The sequence below is a fragment of the Xiphophorus maculatus genome, chromosome 7, assembly GCF_002775205.1.
Source record: "Xiphophorus maculatus strain JP 163 A chromosome 7, X_maculatus-5.0-male, whole genome shotgun sequence".
Classification (NCBI taxonomy): Eukaryota; Metazoa; Chordata; class Actinopteri; order Cyprinodontiformes; family Poeciliidae; genus Xiphophorus; species Xiphophorus maculatus.
Window position 1 is genome coordinate 755,486 of NC_036449.1, and position 20,095 is coordinate 775,580.

Sequence of the window (20,095 nt, forward strand, 5' to 3'; positions counted from 1 at the left end):
GTCGCAACAGAATTTACATTTTTAACAAGTGGTGTCAAGAGCAGAAGTTCTTATGCCTTTGAATTTAGTGCCATGATTGCCATCGGGTAAAAACTGTTTTTTAGGCGATTTGTCCTGATTTTTATTGCTCTGTATCTCTTGCCTGATGGCAGCAGCTGGAAGAGACCATGGCCAGGGTGTGAAGAGTCATTTAAAATGTCCAAAACTTTCTTGTGGAGCCTGGAAGTGTAAATCTGTTCCATAGTGGGGAGGGGGCAGCCTATGGTTCTCTCTGCTGCCCTAACAACCCTCTGGAGCGCCTTCTTGTCCGCGGATGTGCTGCTGCCGTACCAGACACACAGACTGTACGTGAGCAGACTCTCTATGGAGCAGTGATAGAAGGCCTGCAGCAGGTCTGAGGGGAGACGGTTTTTCTTGAGTATTCTCAGAAAGTACAGTCTCTGCTGTGCCTTCTTCAACAGCTCCTTGGTGTTGGTGCTCCAGGTTAGCTTGTCCTCCAACTTCATGAACAGAAACCTGAACACTGGGACCCTCTCCACACAGGTCCCACAGATGGTGAGAGGCTGGATGTCCGTTTTGTTTTTCCTGAAGTCGATCACCAGCTCCTTTGTTTTGGAGGTGTTGAGGAGCAGGTTATTGACTTTGCACCACTCTGACAGCCGCTTCACCTCATCCCTGTACTCCAGCTCCCCCTTCCCGCCTGAGATGAGACCAACAACAGTCGTGTCATCTGCAAACTTTATGATCTTGTTGCTGAGGTCTGCACCCTCTACACACAGTCATGAGTGTAGAGGGTGTAGAGAAGTGGGCTGAGCACGCAACCCTGTGGCGATCCGGTGTTCAGGCTCAGAGCAGTGGAGGTGTGGGGGCCCAGTCTGACCCTCTGGGAGCGACCTGTTAGGAAGTCCAGGATCCAACTGCAGGTGGATGATGGGAGCCCAAGGTTTACTAGCTTGGACACCAGACGTTGGGGAAGTATGGTATTAAATGCTGAGCTGAAGTCCATGAAGAGCATTCTGACGTAGCTCCCCTGCTTCTCTAAGTGGGTCAGGGCAGCATAATAATTGCAATTAATATTATCATTACAATAATATCACAGATTTCATGTGTTTTTAATGTTATGCAGGTCTATTTAAAGGAAAAACATAAAGAAGTCGGCTCTTCAGTTGTCCTCAAGCCACTTAGTGAACAGAGCAAACCTGTGGTAAAAGGTCAGATATGACCAAAATTACATTTTTTTCCTCATGCACATGGTGAAACATGGTAATGGCAGCATTATGTTGTGGCAACAACAACATGAACAAGAAAGCAGGTCAGTTAAAAGATGGATGAAGTTATATACAGGACGATACTAAAGGGAGAACCTAGTTCAGTCTAGATTAACTTCTAAAACTTCTTAATTAAGTTTCCAAATATCCTCCATACAAAAAATATGCAAGAATTTTGACTGTATGTGTGAAGTTGGGAGAGACAAAACGCAAAAGACTTTCAGTAGTGCTTCTACAAACTTGATTGATTTACTTGATTTAATCGGGACAAAATGTGGAAATGTACAATGGGTATGAAAACTTTCTTAGTCATTGCCAGCAGGAGTCATGGTTAACAGATCATGTAATATTTGCATTTCATGTCCACAGGCCATGTGGAAGCCAGCGTATGACTTCCTGGTCACGTGGGCTGCTCAGATCGGTGACAGCTATAGGGACGTGATCCAGGAGCTCCACATGGGCCTGGACAAGATGAAGAGCCCCGTCACCAAACGCTGGAAGCACCCTACCGGCACGCTAATCCTGGTCAACTGCCTGGACATCCTGCGGAGCTCCGCCTTCAGCCCCGCTTCTCAGGATGACAATCCCTTCTGAGTTTGAGCTGCACATCAACTGACTGCTCCTGAATGCCTGTATTTTCTGTTCATTGCCTGGTGGAACCCAAACAGACTTCTCCTAAGGCCTCCCTAGGACACACATGGAGCTCACTTGAACTATAGAAAATAATATGTTGCACATGTAAGTATTTTTCTACTCTAGTTTTTAGCACAGTCTTTTTGTAGAGCAACACTTTAAAACCTTTGATTAAGAACAGTGTATCAAACTGAAGGATTACTTTTTCAAACTAAAAGACTTTTTGTTAGATCTGTGTTACAGTCTCACTCTGTTTTTTATATGTACATGAAACCATAATGAACTTTTTCTACCATGGTCCTTCTTACTTCAGACCTCCAGATATTCAGCATCACTCTGTCTTGTTGGCATTGAAGACGAAAAGATATTAAATCAAGGTTAATAAATGATTTATTCATTCATCACAAGGTTTGACCCTGTTTAAGGACTTTGCTCAAGGTTTTTGACATGGTTTGTTTTTGTGACTGTGAGTGCACTGAAATTATTTTTAACACCTTTTGCAGTTTTCTGTCTTTGTTTGATTAACTTTGTAAGTTAATGACTTCTCTTTGTTTGAAGGAGTTGGTATGGTGGTTGAGGAAGCTCTATTTTGAGAATTCAAATACGTGCTTTAAAAATGTCCTTTTTTTGTTTAATTTAATTCAACAGTTTTATAGGATGCTTTTTGAGCATGTACTAACTATTTTATGGGTCAATCAGATTTCAGTCCAGAGTTTGACCAGGATATGAAGGAAGGGTGAGATTTATCTTTCTGCAGTTCTGTATTAGATTTTGACCAGATGATACAGGATGTACAACTTACAAAATGTTTCACCACTGTTTTTAGTGTTTACTGGAGAGATCCTTTTTTTTTTTAGCAAATGTATGGCACAGGTTTGTGGCATCTTTGTTTAGAAACCTGGAAGGTCACAGGAACTCTGAGGTAAGCAAGGTCTGCAGTGTTTTAGATTTTGTTCTTTTGTAACTTTGATGCTCTCAGCATACTTTTCGTTGGCTGGCCATGGGCAAACTTTGGTGTAGTGGAGTTTCCTGAGTGACTATGTCAGTCACCTTAATCAAAATTAATTTATATATTTTTTAAAAAGGACAGATTAAATTTTAGCTTTTAATGAGACATTGATGCGACTAAAACCAAATTTCACTGTGTTAGGGTTAGGGGTTAGGGTTAGGGTTTTAAATGAACAAGAACATAACATATCTCAGCCTACTACAGCAGTGGTGCTGAATAAGACTTTATCCAAAGATGCAGCTTAATCACTGTTCTGCACAGTGTGTTTAGTATTGTTCATAATTATTGTACAACATTCTTGTACATTCAGTCGCAACATTCTTTATCCATTGATTTACTTTCTTTGAATCTTTGCATCTGTTCAGCTGACAAATAGACGCAAACATTCAATGCTACAGCCTGCTATCCACCCTAACAATTATTTTGTAAACTAGCTGTTGGCATTTTCTCCTCTCCTTTACAAGCAGACATTGTTTTTGGTGAAAATTAAGACTTTCAAAAACATGGAAGGTGATACAAAAACCTGCTAGCCAAAAAATGTTGCCATGTGTTGGGAAGTTAAAAAATTAATGTTACATAAAAAACATGTCTTAGCCATAATCAGAATGCTTTCATGAATGTTTTACCTTTTGGGTAATGTTGCCTTTGTTACCAATTGCTGGCCCTTTATTTCTTATATTTTGTTCTTAAAGTGTGTATTTTTTTCAATAACAAATGTAATAAAGATTTCAAAAATACAACATTTTTCAGAAGCACACTAAAGGGAAATGAATCTACTTTATGCATATTTGGATTGGTCCATCTGTCATTAACACTTGCTGCCACAGTTGTACACAATACATGATGTAAATAACTTTGTTATTTTGCAAACAAACAACGAGGAAGAATAAACTGCAGAGGAACAATATCAGAAATGTGTGGTCAGGGATGACGAAGATTACAGCAAAAGGAGGATCAGATAGATGGAACTCTGGACAGAGCAAATGAGCTGAAGACATTCTTCAACAGGTTCAGTTCAGGAACAAACTCATTATCATCATCATACTCTCCTGCCCTCTACCATACAAACACCCCACCTTTCTGTGATCTACAGATTTCCTATCAAACTACAAATGTCCTACCTTCCACCTCAGTCATGGACTCCTGTTTCCTTAAGTTTGTCTTCAACCAAATCAGAAGATTTGGTTGACTCCCTCTCCCACTTTTCTGTACCTAGAAGTCAAGTGAAGAGGCAGTTGGAGAGACTGAACCAGAACAAGGCTGCAGGTCCAGATGGTGTCAGCGCCAGAGTCCTGAAGGCCTGACATATTTTTAGGCCAAAGCAGCAAATAACTTGTTCTTCATCTTTTTATTATTATTATCCACCCAAAATTGCAAATTTAGAAGCCAAAACATATTCAAAAACTCACCAAACCTTGCCCAAAATTGTCCCCAGCATGTAATTAAATGACTTTAATGCATTTGCAAGTGGGCAAGGCAAAGATGCTCTACAGCGTCCCTATTGTGAGATAAGACAAACAGTGTACCATAGAAATCGGAAACTTGGTAAGTATGCAGATCCTGCAAATCAAAAAAAAGTCTCCTTGAGGTATGCCGTAAAATGTTCAGGGAGGCAGCCATTTTGGGTCAAAGGGATAATTTTGGTAAATTTTCACGTTTACACACTTCGAACTTTAATAAACATAATATAAATCTATTGGCTTTATATTTGGTCAACACGAAGTTAAGGCAAGGAGGCATTAAATGTTACCAAAATCATGAGTGTTTGAGCATGTTTAGGGGCATGGCCAGTATGTGAACTTTAGTACTTGCCGAGGCAAACGGCATGCCATAACTTTCACATACAAAGGCCGAGTTGCACCAAATTTGGTATGAATGATCCAGGTTTGGAAGCTCGACAATCCTCTGCTGATCCCCCTCAATAAAGGAAGTGACTTTTTTTTTCTTGGAAGTCTCCATCTCTGACCCCCTTGAGGTAATCAAGATGATCTTGTGTCGTCAAGTTGGTCTGACTTACTTTAAAGTGCCAAGAGTTTTCGGTGGAGGGTGTGGCCGTGGCAGCACAACGAAGTCAGAGGTGACGCTGTTGACAAACTTTTGGTCTGTACTGTCCATGTTATATACATACATATCCAAGTATGTATACATTACATATTGTGCTGCTCAGGGTGGCATGTTGAAAAATATGAGTGAATCAACATTGAAATATAGTTAGATATTGACATTCAATCTAGGGTGAAGACTGATATTGAAATGATACTGAAAGTGGTTGGTGACTCACATGTTGAATCAACGATAGGGTTTCAACCGTAACTGATGCTATATCAATGTTGGTTCAACCATCATCTATATTTCGATCTACATGCACATATGTGTTGATTTTATAAAGCTTTGGGTCAAGCTGCCAAACAGCAGCTCACATACAAAAACAAGTGTGAGGTAGGCACAGAAACCACAGGCTTCCACCTGTACACTGAAATTAATAAGGACACACAAATAATTATTCATGAATATTTATCTTACAGACCATTGGATCATTCATCCTGCTTCACCCTGTTTTTGACATAAGATTGAAACTCTTATCCATTAGTTGATAACCACATGACAAGTGTCATGCCTGCAGGAAGTCCTTGCCTATCATTCGCCACAAAACAGGAAGTAACAATAACTCCTTTTCAGTGGAGAAGTGCAGGAATGGCGCAAGAGCAGTGATTATGGTGGAGTGATGGTGCCAGAGCTCCTGTGGTCAACAACAGGCCAGAGCAGTCCTGAGCTGCGCAGGCCTTACACGGCTGCATGCAGCTTTAATTTTGTTGCTATTGGTGCCTTGCAGCAAAATTTCTGTCATGTTCAGTGCTAGTCTGCTGATCCACATGCAGAACAAAACTCAAGAGACAGAATCAATTAAAGTTTATTGTACAAAAAAAGTAATTTTTGTCCAGTTATCATTGAATCTGGGTTGACAGGATCACTGAAGACGGGGAAAATAACACTGGTGAGAGAGGCACTTTGAGAAACTGGGTGTGAATGTGAATAGACTTGTTACTGGTTTGGTGAGAGCAATCAACCAGGGGGTGGGGAGTTGACTAAATGATCTCCAGGGCTTTTTTTCTAGTAGGGTCTGATACAGGAAGAAGTTTGGTATGTAATGCAGATTCAGAGAGAGCACGTGGCTGAGATAGCTGAGGGCTGGTTGTCGTGGAGGACAGACAGGTAGCAACACAGTCCTTCAGGGAACGGTTGTGGTGACTTCCACAACTGTTAAGTTGTGGAACTTGAACCAGGATACTTGACTGAGCTTTGATGTCAACAGAAGGAATCCAGAGTATCAGAGTGTAACACCGAGATAACCTGAAAGGAAATCAAAGGTGAGTAGCAAAAACAAAAAGCTACTGGAAACTAGCATAGAGAGGCTTGGAGTACAACGGAAGGGAAACACTCAGGCACCAAAGAACTGGCAACAGCTTCCTTTTAACTCTGGCTGATGAGATAATGATCCGCAGGTGTGAGTGATCAGCACCTGGGACAACGCCCTCCAACTGGAGACGGTCTCCTGGCTCCCTCTGGTGGATAACTGAAAAAAGTGCAAACAAATCCCACAGAGACCAAAACCCCAGAATCCCAACAATTTCACCCCATATATAGATTTTAAATGTACAATTGAATGACAATAAAATCTGTGTATGTATATTATTATTTACAAATTAACCAGTGTTATTTTGGTAGGTGTTTACATTCCACCCTCAGCTGCTGACAGTAATGCATGTGATGAGATGTTTGTGACGACCCCCGCTGGTGCATTATGGTCGTTTAACTGTACTTCCATTAAGGTCCTGGATATGACAGGCGCTTGATGTCATGTGTTCACCTGGATCATGTATATAAGGAGTGCTTGCTCCATTTATGGTAGATGCGCAGAGATGCCAGAGATCCACAGGCGGTGTGGAGCATGTCGGTCGCTTGACACGGTGAGGGGCACAGTTGTGTGGGAGCCAGTTCGAAGGTTTGGATGGACCTCCTAAGCAGGCAGCGTTTGACCTGATGACACCTGGGAGCAGAAGCTTGGACCTGTGGGGGCCAGCTAGTCCATGTCTGAACAAGACATGCAACTGAAGGATGATCAAACTGATGGGTGCACACGCTGGTGCAGCCATTCCTGGGCAGTATGCCAGTGGCCTGGGCTGCCACCTATTACCCATAGACTTCATTTTAATAATAAATGCTTTTACAGGGCTTAATAGTGATTTCTGGTATTCATGTTCTTGTTGCAGACTTCTGAGTTGGGTCATATCATCTTTTCGATTATTGCTAGAACAGAGACATCCAGCTGCATTTGTGACATATCTGGTGACTTTAATCAAGCCTCACTCTCTTCTACACTCTAAAAAGAGTATTTGGGCTGTAGTTCATGTTATGGACTTATTTACATTAACCTCACTTAATTCTTTTCCTTTAGTTATGACAACTTACATTCATGAGTTCAGTTAACTTAACAGTCACGCATTTTATCTCAAACGAACTTTTTACTTTGAGTCTAAGTGAAACAATTAAGTTTAATGCAGCTTTACGTCTGACGTCATTACGTAAGCTTTGCCTGGGACAGATCCTGCATCTCTGGTACCGACCACACTTGCGACCGCCATTTCTTCTGAGTATCGACTGTCGACGAGCTTCAGATAAAACAGTAAGTATGCTGCCCCACCATAACCAAACATTAAATAAACGGTGTGAAAATATTTAAAACTCTTTCTACCTTAAATTTGAAATAGTGAACTGTGTTTAACGTCGAAGTGTCATCAGCTATTTGCTCTTAGCACATTTGCTAGTAGTAATTAGCCGCGCTGTTCGGCGGGGTTCAAATCTCAACATGTTTTAACATAACTACTCTGAGTTAGACTGAATGTTTATTTTGTGTGTGTACTTTTACGCTAAAAAAACTAAACTTGAAATTACACAGGTGGGGGTGTTCTATGCAAACCTAATTTAATGTGATGCAACTCCACTGTGCTAATCATTGTGAGCTGCAGCCGGTGAAGCCATTTTTTCCAGTTTTCTCATGCTGCTTACTGGCGACATAATATAAAACTCATAATATCCTGACAGCGCTAAGAATCCATCAGGTGTCATTTCTCTTAAACAATTTGTGTCTGTAGGAACATTGCGCCGGTGTTCTAGCTAGCGGTTGATCGCCAGGCACTGGGCCGGGCTGAGACGCCCTCGGGCTGGGCTGAGGATTTCACAGCTTCACTTTCGGAGCTCTGCTGTCACTGCATTTAGTAGCCTGCCCCACAGACTCAGCCCCGGCTAGATCGCTTCTTGCCCTGTATTATTTCTCTGCAATTTGCAATCTACCACAGCGCACGGACAGTTCACAATGTGCAAGTTTGATCTCCCTATGGTCGTCTGCGCCTTGATTTCACCGGCTGCAGAAATCAAAATGACAACCGGCATGAACGTGAGGAGAAGAAAGAGGAAAAATTAAGATCAAATGAAAATTTCAGGCATAATTTAACAGGAGTGGATCGTCACTGACAAGTTTTTCCACGCCTCCACTGTTCTGTGCTGTGAGTGTGCGTGTGTGGCTGCGCGCCTACATTTTGTTCGCTGTGCAGAGAATGTCAGCTGTTGTTTTTTTCTTTACCTCAGCTGTATCCACCAGAACCATCACTATAACCAGTTTGCTAGCAGGGGTCTGTCATTAGCACTAGCGGTCGTTCTGCATCGGGCCTACATACATTAACGAAAATCCTCACTAATGCTACCCTGCACCCGAGAAATGTAACTACATGTTCACAAGGACTGTGATTACTGCCTAGGCTTCAGAGGTGCTTTCTGGTTACTTATGTAGGCACTGCCACTCAATTAACAAGTGGGAGCAGCTTTTAGCGGTTAGCATTCGTTTGCTAATTAGCATTAGCATTTCTGGCAAGAACCCTGTTGTGTTAACTTCTCTTACCCACTTCTCTTTCCAGGCCTAGAACCAAGAATCATCAAACCAAATAAGGTGAGCCATATTTTCTTCATAAAGGATTTGCGTAATATCTGATAGGCCTTTGCTGTTGTGAACAGCCCAAATATATTAGTTATATCATGAATCTCTTCAGATATGTAATATTGAAATGATAACTTTTCTCCAGGTTGAAGACATTGGGATTGGAAGGGAATGTGTTCTGAAAGGGCTCATCACCTTTCTTGGAGAGGATGCAAAAGACCTTACTAAGGAATACTGTGTAAGTTTTTAAAGGTTTAAAGTTGCATCTCATCCCATTCAAGCAAATGAACAAATTCAATGTCAGTTGTTTTTACCTTCTTAAATGATTTATGGACTGGCTTTTCTAAATGTGAACATCTGTTTGAAAAAGTGGGGCAGATTTGGTGTCAGAAATGTAAATTTAACATGGCTGTGTCCTGCTTAAATCCAGAAATGGTGTGCTTTGCTGTTCAGCAGAGTGCATCAACTTCATTTCTTGTTTACCAATATGCCAAACAAGTTAATAAGAATATGTTTTAGAGTCATGGTATTTTGATACCAGCTCCAAAATATCTGACAAGCAACACAAATATGCATTTTGTATTGAGTTCCACCCTAAGATGACCATCGGCTGGATCAGTATTCTGCTTTGATATAAAATCTAAGAAATTGGTTTTTAAGCTAAAGCCTGTAATATGATGGCGCCAAAATCGATGATACAGATTCTGTTTTACAAAGTGACCAGGAGGCAGAGCGCACTCTGATCTCAGCAGAAGCAAGTCATTGGGAGTCAAAGGTTGACCATGTCTTGGGGTCATCTGACAACTTTGTTAGTGGTCTCCCATTGATGATGTTTTCAATGATACAGAAAAGTGTCATTAATCCTTCATCATCCAAAGTCTGTTGTCCTGCAACGCTCATGAGAATTGAGCGCACAGAACGAATCTGTCTCTCCCATACATTCTTCCATTCTTCCAAAGCCTTCCGCAATTCGTGACGAGCACCAACAAAGTTCGTCCCGTTGTCCGAGCGTATCAGTTGAGGTGTCCCACGACGAGCCAAAAATCGTTGAAGAGCATTTATGAATGAATCTGTGTCCAAGCTGTGCGCCACCTCCAAGTGGATGGCTCTGGTAGTTAGACAAGTGAATAGACAGCCATATCTCTTCACCTCACTCCATTCTCTTTTGATGGTAATGGGCCCAAAATAATCAATTCCAACGTGAGTGAAAGGCGGCTTACATGGAGTCACATGATCAATGGGCAAGTCGGCCATGTACTGAGTATTGATTGGAGCCCTTTGTCTTTTGCAAGGTACACACTGTGCTAGGATTTGCTTCACAGCCTCTGACAATCCAAAAGAATTGTCTAATCTCATCAAGTACCCTTTCAAATCCAGAATGACCTGTGAGTTTGTGAAAATGCCATATGATAATATGGTTAATATGGTGGTTTCGAGGCAAAATTGCAGGGTGTTTCGCCGCTTCGGCTATTGGTGCATTGGTGAGCCTTCCTCCAACGCGGAGTAATCCATCACTGAGTCGTACTGGAGTTAACTTCCTGATGCCTTCTCCTTTTATTGGACAGGTAAAGTGGGTGTGTTGAATGTAGTCAATGATGGTAATCTCTGCCAGTTTCATTTCGTTTGGTGTTATTGGACCTCATAGTCTGGGTTCAGACTTCTTCTATATTCTTAGCATGTAGGATCAATATAATAGCTCGTTTGAGTATGTACCAGGAGGAATACCTCTGAATGAAACAGTCAATTGCTGGTTGAATGGTGAGCTTAGAAGACACTGCATATGTCTGACTTGACTTCTTTACCTCTGCTTCCGGAGGTAAGCTTCCTAGTTCAGGCTGGCAAGGCCATAACTCCTCTTCCTGCCACAGGAAGGCAGGGCTTTTGAGCCAGCGCTCACTGTTTATGAGTTCTTCAGCAGACAGTCCCCTTGAAACATCATCCGCAGGGTTTAGTTCTGTGCAGACATGTTTTCATTGTGAGGCTTGTGAGACTTCACGGATCTGTGAAACTCTATTTGCAACAAAGGTTTGGAACCGTTTCTCTTAATTCCTGATGTAGGACAATGTAGGACAATAGTGCTGTCTGTCCAGAAGACAGAATCCAGGAGGGGTAGCTCGAAGCTTTGACGGATCTTCTGATCAAACTGTACCGCTACTACAGTGGCTGCCAGTTCTAGTCGTGAAATAGTGCTTGGTTTGACAGGAGCCAGCCTATTCCTAGAGAGAACAATATTACAGTAGATGTTATTGTTGCTTACAACCCTAAGATAGCTAACAGCACCATAACCCAATTCAGAAGCATCACAGAAGTGATGAATTTGTATGGTGACTGAAGCTGCAGTAAAACCTTCAGGTTTGAGACATCGAGGCACCTGTAGTCTGCAGAGTTTTGGTAGGTCGTCTAACAACCAGCCCCATTGCTCAGCAATGTCACTTGGGATAGTTTCATCCCAACCTGGCTTCAGGCGACATAGTGCCTGAAACAGTGCCTTTCCCTGTAAAATGAACGGGCCAACTAACCCCAAGGGGTCATAAACTGAACTTATTGTGCTAAGCATGACTCTTTTTGTGCTGGGTTAGTTCTTAACCTTGATGATGAAGGTGATGCAGTCATCTGTTATGTCCCAGAACACCCCCAGAGCTCTTTCCAAAGATGGATCTCCATCTTGGTCCAACAATGGTATTTGATTTGTATGTTCCTCCTCTGGGATAGACTGTAGGACCTCAGTTGAATTGCTTGTCCATTTAGTCAAGCAAAATCCTCCGTGCATGAGTAGGTCGATCAGCTGTGCTGCTAGACGGATGGCCTGTTGGTGGTGAGTCTGAGGATTTCAGGCAATCATCCACAAAGAAGTTTCTTTCTACAGTGGAGATGGTATCTGCATCATATTGATGTGCATGATCTAAAGCACACCTCCTCAATGCAATACTCTTCAGCTATGAGAAGACGGGGAGCATCTTGTCCAATGACAAGGTGCACATCATGGACCTTACCAAGCTCCGCCCACAACCGACCCATATGACCGCAAGTCTCACAAGCAAAGCCTCACAGCGCGTTGTTTCTATGTAAACATGACTCGATTAGTGCATCATTTCTACTGGATTTTCACAATATATTAGCTACTACAATGGACAGAGGAACTAACAAGTTCATGTGATCATCTGGGAGGAGGTTACTGGTTTCTCAGTCACAAGCTGGTTGCAAACCTGAGGCCAGCAAGTGTCAGTCAGTTATGGTAGATCTGAAATTTGGTTTGATGACCTCAATATGACAAGCTACAGACTGATAGGAGGAACCAAAGAGCTCTGTAAAGGTAAAGGCAAATCTTCTGAAGTTAGGATATAATTCATTTAATTTCAAATAATTACCACGGTAGAAGCCATTTGTTTGTTAAAATTTTATGAAATATATTTGTTCTATTTGATGTTTGTTGTGAATGACGTATACTCACAAACGAACGAGGTAATTAGTCCAACGTTTAGAAACTACAGCGAGTAATGCGCCACAGCAAAGGTAAACAAAGGTAAAATAACCTGAACAGGTGATCAACTCAAAACCACTCGTACCTTTTACTCTCTCTCTCTCTCTCTCTCTCTCTCTCTCTTTGTAGTTTAAGCACACCTGTTACCGTGGCAACCACCTGCGCCCCACAAGATGAGCAAAGATTACATTAAAAACATACCATTCAGTCCGTTACGATATCAAGTTTCCAGGCTTGATATTTATTTCTCGTTTATTAATCAGTGCTTCCCTGAACACAGCGATGGTTGATTGACTAGCTGTACTTGGTGCTAGAGTGGCTAACACGAGTAACAGTTTAGTCCAAAGCCTTTTCTGCTAAAATAAAATCTTTAGTGTATGTCAGATACAGTACACATTGCATATTGATCTGTTTAGACTGTGTAGACGTACAACTGTGTAGCAGACAGGCTTCAAGGTGTAGAAGTTGTATCAGTACTGCCATTATGCTGTACTTAGCTAACGGGAAGCTAAGTGTGTTTGTGAGATGGCCGCACACGTGACATGGGCATCAGCCAATGAAAAGCGGCCCCTGTGGTAAGGTCCATTGGACTTGATGCTGGGAATAGGGATGTCTGCTAGGTGATCCCATCTGGCTGCCTCGTCAGGTGTCTCGAGACAGCTAAGTCCTATGTTTAACTTTTTAAGTGTTCTTACACCATTAAGTGTGTAGATGCTGCCATCATGCAGAGAGTAAATCTCAAGATCCACACTTTGAGTAAATAAGCCTTCTTGGCTTCCTCCTACTGTATCAAGGTATAACCTTGCTGGCTTGCCTTTGACCGCTAGCTTCTTGGTCAGTTCTTCTGAAACCAAACTGGTGTTGGCTCCAGCATCGAGTAATGCGTATGTAACAGAACTGATGTTTGTAGCTTTGCCCCTCATTAAGAAGGCACATCAGCGCCTCTTCTTCATGAGGACCCTGAGGAAGAACCACCTGTCCTCAGAGATCCTCACAAACTTCTACCGCTGCACCATTGAGAGCATCCTCACCAACTGTATTACAGCTTGGTACAGGAACTGCTCTGTCTCCGACCGGCAGGCGTTGCAGAGGGTGGTGAAAACTGCCCAGTATATCGCCGGGGCACCGCTGCCTGCCATCAAGGACATCTACAGGAAGCGGTGTTTGAAAAGGGCCGGGAAAATCACAAAGGACTCCACTCACCCAGCACATACACTCTTTTCCCTCCTCCCCTCTGGGAGGCGTTACAGAAGCCTACGGACCAGAACCACCAGGCACCGGAACAGCTTCTTTCCCACAGCTGTCACGCTTTTGAACGCCTCCTGACATAAAACATAAACTATAAGGACTGTACTCCCCATCCTCTCATACAACAATAACACATGGACTATCCTCACACACACACACATCACGGACTGTTTTCTTCACACACACATACAACCTGTAAATTTTATCTGCCATTATTTATCTATAATCCATTCCCTAACATTCTTGTATATTCTGTATAATTTGTGCATATAGCTCCCATATTTATATTTATACACAATATCTATATCTCTTGCTATAACCCCTTATAGTCCATACACACATAGTCTTGTACATCTGTAAATTAATATTTATATCTCGTAGAGCACTTCTGGATAGATGCAAACTACATCTTGTTGCTTGTACTTGTGACAGTGCAATGACAATAAAGTTGAATTCTATTCTATTCTACATTTTAGCCTAAGGACACATGGTGGAGAGTGGAATGGACAAAGTTGGCTAATGAAGACATGCTACAGGTGTGGAGGATCATAATAAGGACCAGCCACCGGAGAAAGAAGTTCCACAGTCAGAAAATACAGGAGTTCTTCCACGACACCAGCAACACCAGGAGTATGTGGCAAGGCATATGGGCGATCACAGATTACAATCCATCCTCCCCCCCAGTGGGCGAAGTTGATGCTGACTTTCTCAATGGACTCAATAACTTCTTTGGGAGATTAGAGGCACTGAACAGTAGTCCGGCAAAGAAAACTGTTCCCCACCAGGAAGAGGAGACACTCTGCCTGGACACAGCCGATATGTTGGAGACTCTGAAAAGAGTCAACCCACGGAAGGCCCCAGGCCCTGACAACATACCTGGGCGGGTGTTCAGGGAATGCGCAGGTCAGCTGGCTGGTGTCCTAACAGACATTTTTAAAACCTCACTGGACCAAGCCACAGTGCCAGCCTGTCTCAAAACTGCCTCCATCATTCCGGTGCCAAAGAAACCTCAAGTCACCTCTTTCAACGATTACCGGCCTGTGGCACTGACTCCCATCATGATGAAGTGCTTTGAAAGGCTGGTAAAAGAACACATCGTCTCCAGACTCCCCTCCACATTCGACCTGTTCCAGTTTGCCTACTGCCGAAACCGCTCCACTGAGGACGCCATCTCCTCCGCCCTACACCTGAGCCTGGCTCACCTGGAGGAGAAGAACACTCATGTGCGGATGTTGTTCCTGGACTTCAGCTCAGCGTTCAACACAATCATCCCACAGTATCTGGCAGGAAAACTGGGACACCTGGGCTTCAGCACCCCCCTGCGCAACTGGCTGCTAGACTTCCTCACCGACAGACCTCAGTCAGTCCGGATCGGACAACACACCTCCGATGTCATCACTCTCAGCACAGGCTCCCCTCAGGGCTGCGTCCTGAGCCCTCTGCTGTTCACTCTGATGACACATAACTGTGCCCCCAGGTTTGCCACCAATCACATCGTGAAGTTTGCGGACGACACAACGGTGGTGGGCCTCATCAGAGACGACAACGACCTGGACTACAGAGAGGAGGTGGAGCAGCTGGTGGACTGGTGCAGAGACAACAGCCTGATCCTGAACGTTGACAAGACGAAGGAGATGATCGTCGACCTCAGGAAGAACCGGCCCAGCCACGCTCCACTGCTCATCAACAGCTTGGCTGTGGAGGTGGTCAGCAGCACCAAATTCCTGGGGGTGCACATCACTAACGACCTGACCTGGACTGTGAACACCACGTCTCTGGTCAAGAGGGCACAGAAACGCTTGTATTTCCTGTGGAGGATGAGAAGAGCACACCTGCCCCCGCCCATCCTCAAGACGTTCTACAGAAGCACCATAGAGAGCATTCTGACCAGCTGCCTCTCTGTGTGGTGTGGAGGCTGCAGCGCCTCCGACTGGAAGAACGTGAGGAGAGTGGTGTGGACAGCAGAGAGGATCATCGGGGCCCCCCTTCCCTCCATTCAGGACATTTCATCCCAGCGCTGCGTGTCCCGAGGCCGAAACATCGTCAGTGACCCCTCATCCCCACCATGGACTGTTCTCCCTGCTGCCCTCTGGAAAGAGGTTCCGCAGCATCCGGTGCAGGTCCACCAGGTTCCGAAACAGCTTTTTCCCACTTGCCATCAGACTGCTGAAATCTTAACTGGACTGCACTCAAAAAACTGGTCTCCACTTCATACCTTGCACATGTACTGTACATAGCTAAATAACTTCTATTTTACTGTCATTCCTGCACTTTATATTTTATATTTATATTTACATTTATATTTTATATTGTATTTTATTTTATTCTGGAGTAACCTCATAACATTGGAACCTCAAACATTGTTCTGAGCCGTATGCAACGAAATTTCATTCTGTATGCACCCTGTGCATGCAAAATGACAATAAAGTCAGTCTAAGTTTGACCAAAGAGAAAGAAGCAGATGAAATATTCTCCAAGAAAATTAGGTAAGTCATTTTTGTGTTGCTATTTTCTTCAGGTGAAGGGGGAGTGTGAGAGGACAGGTAAGTGGGGAAGGGGGAGCAGGAATCAACATCCATCATCTAAGTTAACAAGTTACGTTTTAGACAACTAATTGTTATCAAATGTAAAACTAGTGTTTAATCTATTTATCTATTAATAAACTTATTGTGCCTAATATTATACATTAAATGATGCATTCTGAATAACAATAGGCTGTATGAATTTCTGCCAAACAAATATTTGATCAGAATAATTTTGTTCAGTTATAGTCATTATGCTCCTTGTATTAAGAAATAATTGTATTGCACTTTATGGCAACCAGTCAAGTTAACTACTGTAGACTTTGTCTGCCAGTCTAGTATTCTGACAGTGAGCAGCAAGGGACATTATTGGAATGATATTTAAATAAATGCTGAAAAAAGATCACATTGCATTTTTGTTTATTTGTTTTTTTTCCTTTTTTGAAGTGACCATAGTGGATTGAGTCATCACCCACTATAAAAATGTCCAGAAGAGATTCACCAAGTTTGAGACAGCACAGTTGCACTAAATGTGCTAAAAATCTTATTACTAATTGTGTTGTAATATTTAGTTGTAGCACTTCCTGTGATTAATACCTAATTAATGGTTAGGAAAAAAAAATAACAGTCCACAGCGACATAAATCCAACCTCGTTCATGGCCGGCCGACTGCCAGTACGTAGCAGCGGGCACGTACACCTCTAGTACCGTTCTAGCCCCAGTCCATCACAGCCAATCAAATTGCTTAAACTTGATTTTGCCCTTGACTGAAAAGTAAAGTAGAGACAAGTAAAATTGATGCATTTACTGGTGGTAGTAAATAACAGTTATTAACAAAACGCTACATTTACTGCGTAAATGTACCTGTGTGTACAATATAGTACACACAGGTATAGTACATACCCGTGTGTACTATGTTGTTATGGACTTTTACAGTGTATAAAACCTCCAATATGTGAGTGTAAAACATTAACAAGGTTAAGTAAAAGGTGATTATTACTGTTTAAGGTGAAAGGTCTACGATGCATTGTATTTAAGAAAATGTTTAAGGGGTGTAGGAGAAAAGATATATATATATATATATATATATATATATATATATATATATATACATATATATATAACCTGAGGGGTTACAATAAGTAATTCTGTTTTAGTTTTTCAATCAGTATTTCAGAGTTACATTATACTGACCAGAAGTTAAACCCTCTGTTTGAAGAACAAGTAATGCTTTGTGTAAATGCCCATTCCATTATTTATGCTGTTTGTAGGTTGCTACCCATAGTACCCACTAGGGGTGCTGTAGTTTGGTTCACTTTAAGTTAGTACCTTCATTTAAAGTGAAAAATAAGAGGAAGTGTTGTTAGTTTCCTGTCAATCAGAACTTTGGGCGAAAATATCGAGAAGGACCTGAAAATATTCCACGGACAAGAGGAAGAGGAGGATATTCTTCATCTTTATGACTCTGGGTTAGCGCACATTCTTCAGAAAAGGCTAAAAGCAGCACTACACGGACTTTACCGCCATAAACTTTGCATCCCTTGGATAGCGGAGTGAGGTACATGTTTAGAACAGCATTAGTTTGTGAAGTTAGCGTTTTTATGTAATGTATTCATGTTTTGTGTCAAACAAAGGCACTTAAGCAAATGTATTTTGTTTTCTTTTAGTTTTCACGATGTATTTGGAGCACGGTGTATTCAGTGCTATTCAGCAAACTTGGTTTGGAAAGAAGTAAATACAAATCTATTGCACCCGTCGAAGCTCTCTGTGTTTTCTTGGGTCTGAGGGACTGCTACAGTGAAAACTCTTCGCTGAGTGAAAGACGGTTCCATGTTAGACGAGTGCAACCCACGTGTCAGTCGAGCGAGGCCTGCACCAGCCTAAAGAGATTCTACTCCTGTCAAGAATCATTGAGACTTCATCACAGCTCTTCATATTGGACTCTGACTCGGTTATTCATAAAGGTTCAGGTATTTTACTCAAAAAGGACTTTGAAAAAAGGAGATCAAATTACCTGCACAGTAATTAAGAGTTTAAAGTCTTAACTGCAGTCGTAGTTTAATGTCTTAAAGCTGCGGTGGGTGTGCATTAAGTAAATGCTATTTCTTAAATTGCATGGTTTGGTTTTCCTCTAAATAATTTGCAGTACATCAGCAGTATTTACTGTCATATTTGTTATATGTGTGGATGTTAAATTGTTTACCTCCATGGTTCAAATATCTGATCTGAGTGTTGTTTCTCCACATAGTCTTAAAGTTAAAGCAACACTTATTCAAATTTAAGTCCAGACATTACTACAAAGCGCAAACACACACATTAAAGGAACAAAATGTTGTACCCTGCTGAAGAACCCGACAACTTAGAACAGTAAGAGGTGAGATCCAGCAATCGTGAAAGACGCCTAACTGAAAAGGGCAAAGAAATGCATGAACAGGATGCAAAGAAACATGAACGAGCATTTAACAGAGTATATGATTCTTGGAAGGAGTCAGCTATAGAAATTAGAACAAAACTGATGGCTTTCTGCTCACCTGAAGATTTAAACAGTGCCAGCCATGACATAAGGGACAAGCATGCGGCTGTACAACATTATGAACCCATTCGCTGCAACCAAAACATGACCCCAAACGTAGTAAAAAGGATGGATGCCTGTACTGTGCTTACAACTGACATTTGTGAGATTATTGCTAAACGACAAGAAAATATTGATCAGCCTTTTAATGATCGTCTTGAAAAGGAAAGTGTAAGGTTGATGCTAAACAAAATGACTATAGGTCTGTGTTTGGAGATACATAAACTGAAACATCGTTCCCAGACGATTCAGTTGCACGGTCAAGGACAGATTCTTCAAGCAGTTGTGAGGCAGAAGCTGAATTTGCATCTAAAGTAGAACAAGCAAAGGCTACGCAAGAAATACTTGCACAGCAAGCTAAGGTCAACCAAATGGAGAATGAATGGAAGTTGAAGGAAAATGAAGCACTGGCAAAGTTAAAACAAGAAGAAGTGGAAACAAAGGGAAGGCTTGAGCAAGAAAAAATCAAACTACAGCATTTAAAGGCAGAAAGTGAAGTAAAAATAGCAGCAGCACGTGTAAGAGCCTTAAGCACTTTAAATGATGTTGAAAGCTGTGACCTAGCATCCTACCACAACTTTGAGAATGCAAAAACACAATTCCTATTTGCTAACATATATTATTCTGAAGATTTGATTATTTTTGTCAAAGTTTGTTTGTGTGTATGTATTTTGTTTTACCCTGTTTTCTTTGTGGGTTTGTTAATTGGAGCAGCCGCGGACTGCATGTTGGCCGCATTGCAGGGTGGTTGCTGCTGAGACCCCTAGGCCATTGTGAAGCAGGGTTGTCTGTTTGTTGAATGTTGGTGAATAAACACCAACATTTCAGCACCGTTTCTCTGCCTCAAGACTCCTACTTAATCCAGCCGCTAAGGGCCATTCTAGCATATTCCAATGTACAAAGGGTTTGTTCTACAGCTATGATAAATAGTCCAGTGTTTTCCACTTCACTTGAGGTAAGACTTAACATTAATGATTGTTAATATAGCATTTGACACTGTAATGACAATTAATGACATCTTTATAACTGTTGCTACCTGTTTTACTTTACTTGAGGTGAGAATTAATATTAATGACACTGTAATAACACTTGATGACATCATTGCTACTTGTTTCACTTGATATAAGAGGAATTGTTAATGACTCTGTTATTAAATCATTTGACAGTGTAATAAAGCTTAATGAAATCTTTGTTGGTCCTACTTGTTCTGCTTTATTTCAGGTAGGGGGAAATATTATTACTGTTTTGTTAAAGTTTTTGACAGTGTAATAACACTTAATGACATTATTATGACTACTGTTATGACATACAGGGGTTGGACAATGAAACTGAAACACCTGGTTTTAGACCACAATAACTTATTAGTATGG

The 20,095-nt window shown here is 41.9% G+C and overlaps 1 protein-coding gene across 2 annotated transcripts in view; it reads left to right on the forward strand.

Moving 5' to 3' along the window:
* The window catches only part of LOC102227822 (SH3 domain-binding protein 4), a 68,564-nt gene extending 64,784 nt beyond the window's left edge, over window positions 1-3,780 (forward strand). For both annotated transcript variants that reach the window (XM_023336904.1, XM_023336903.1), the window contains one exon: window positions 1,638-3,780. In XM_023336904.1, the coding sequence (XP_023192672.1) occupies window positions 1,638-1,862 (225 nt within the window). In that variant the 3' untranslated portion in view covers window positions 1,863-3,780. The remainder of the gene's footprint in view (window positions 1-1,637) is intronic.
* The last annotated feature ends 16,315 nt before the right edge of the window (window positions 3,781-20,095 follow it).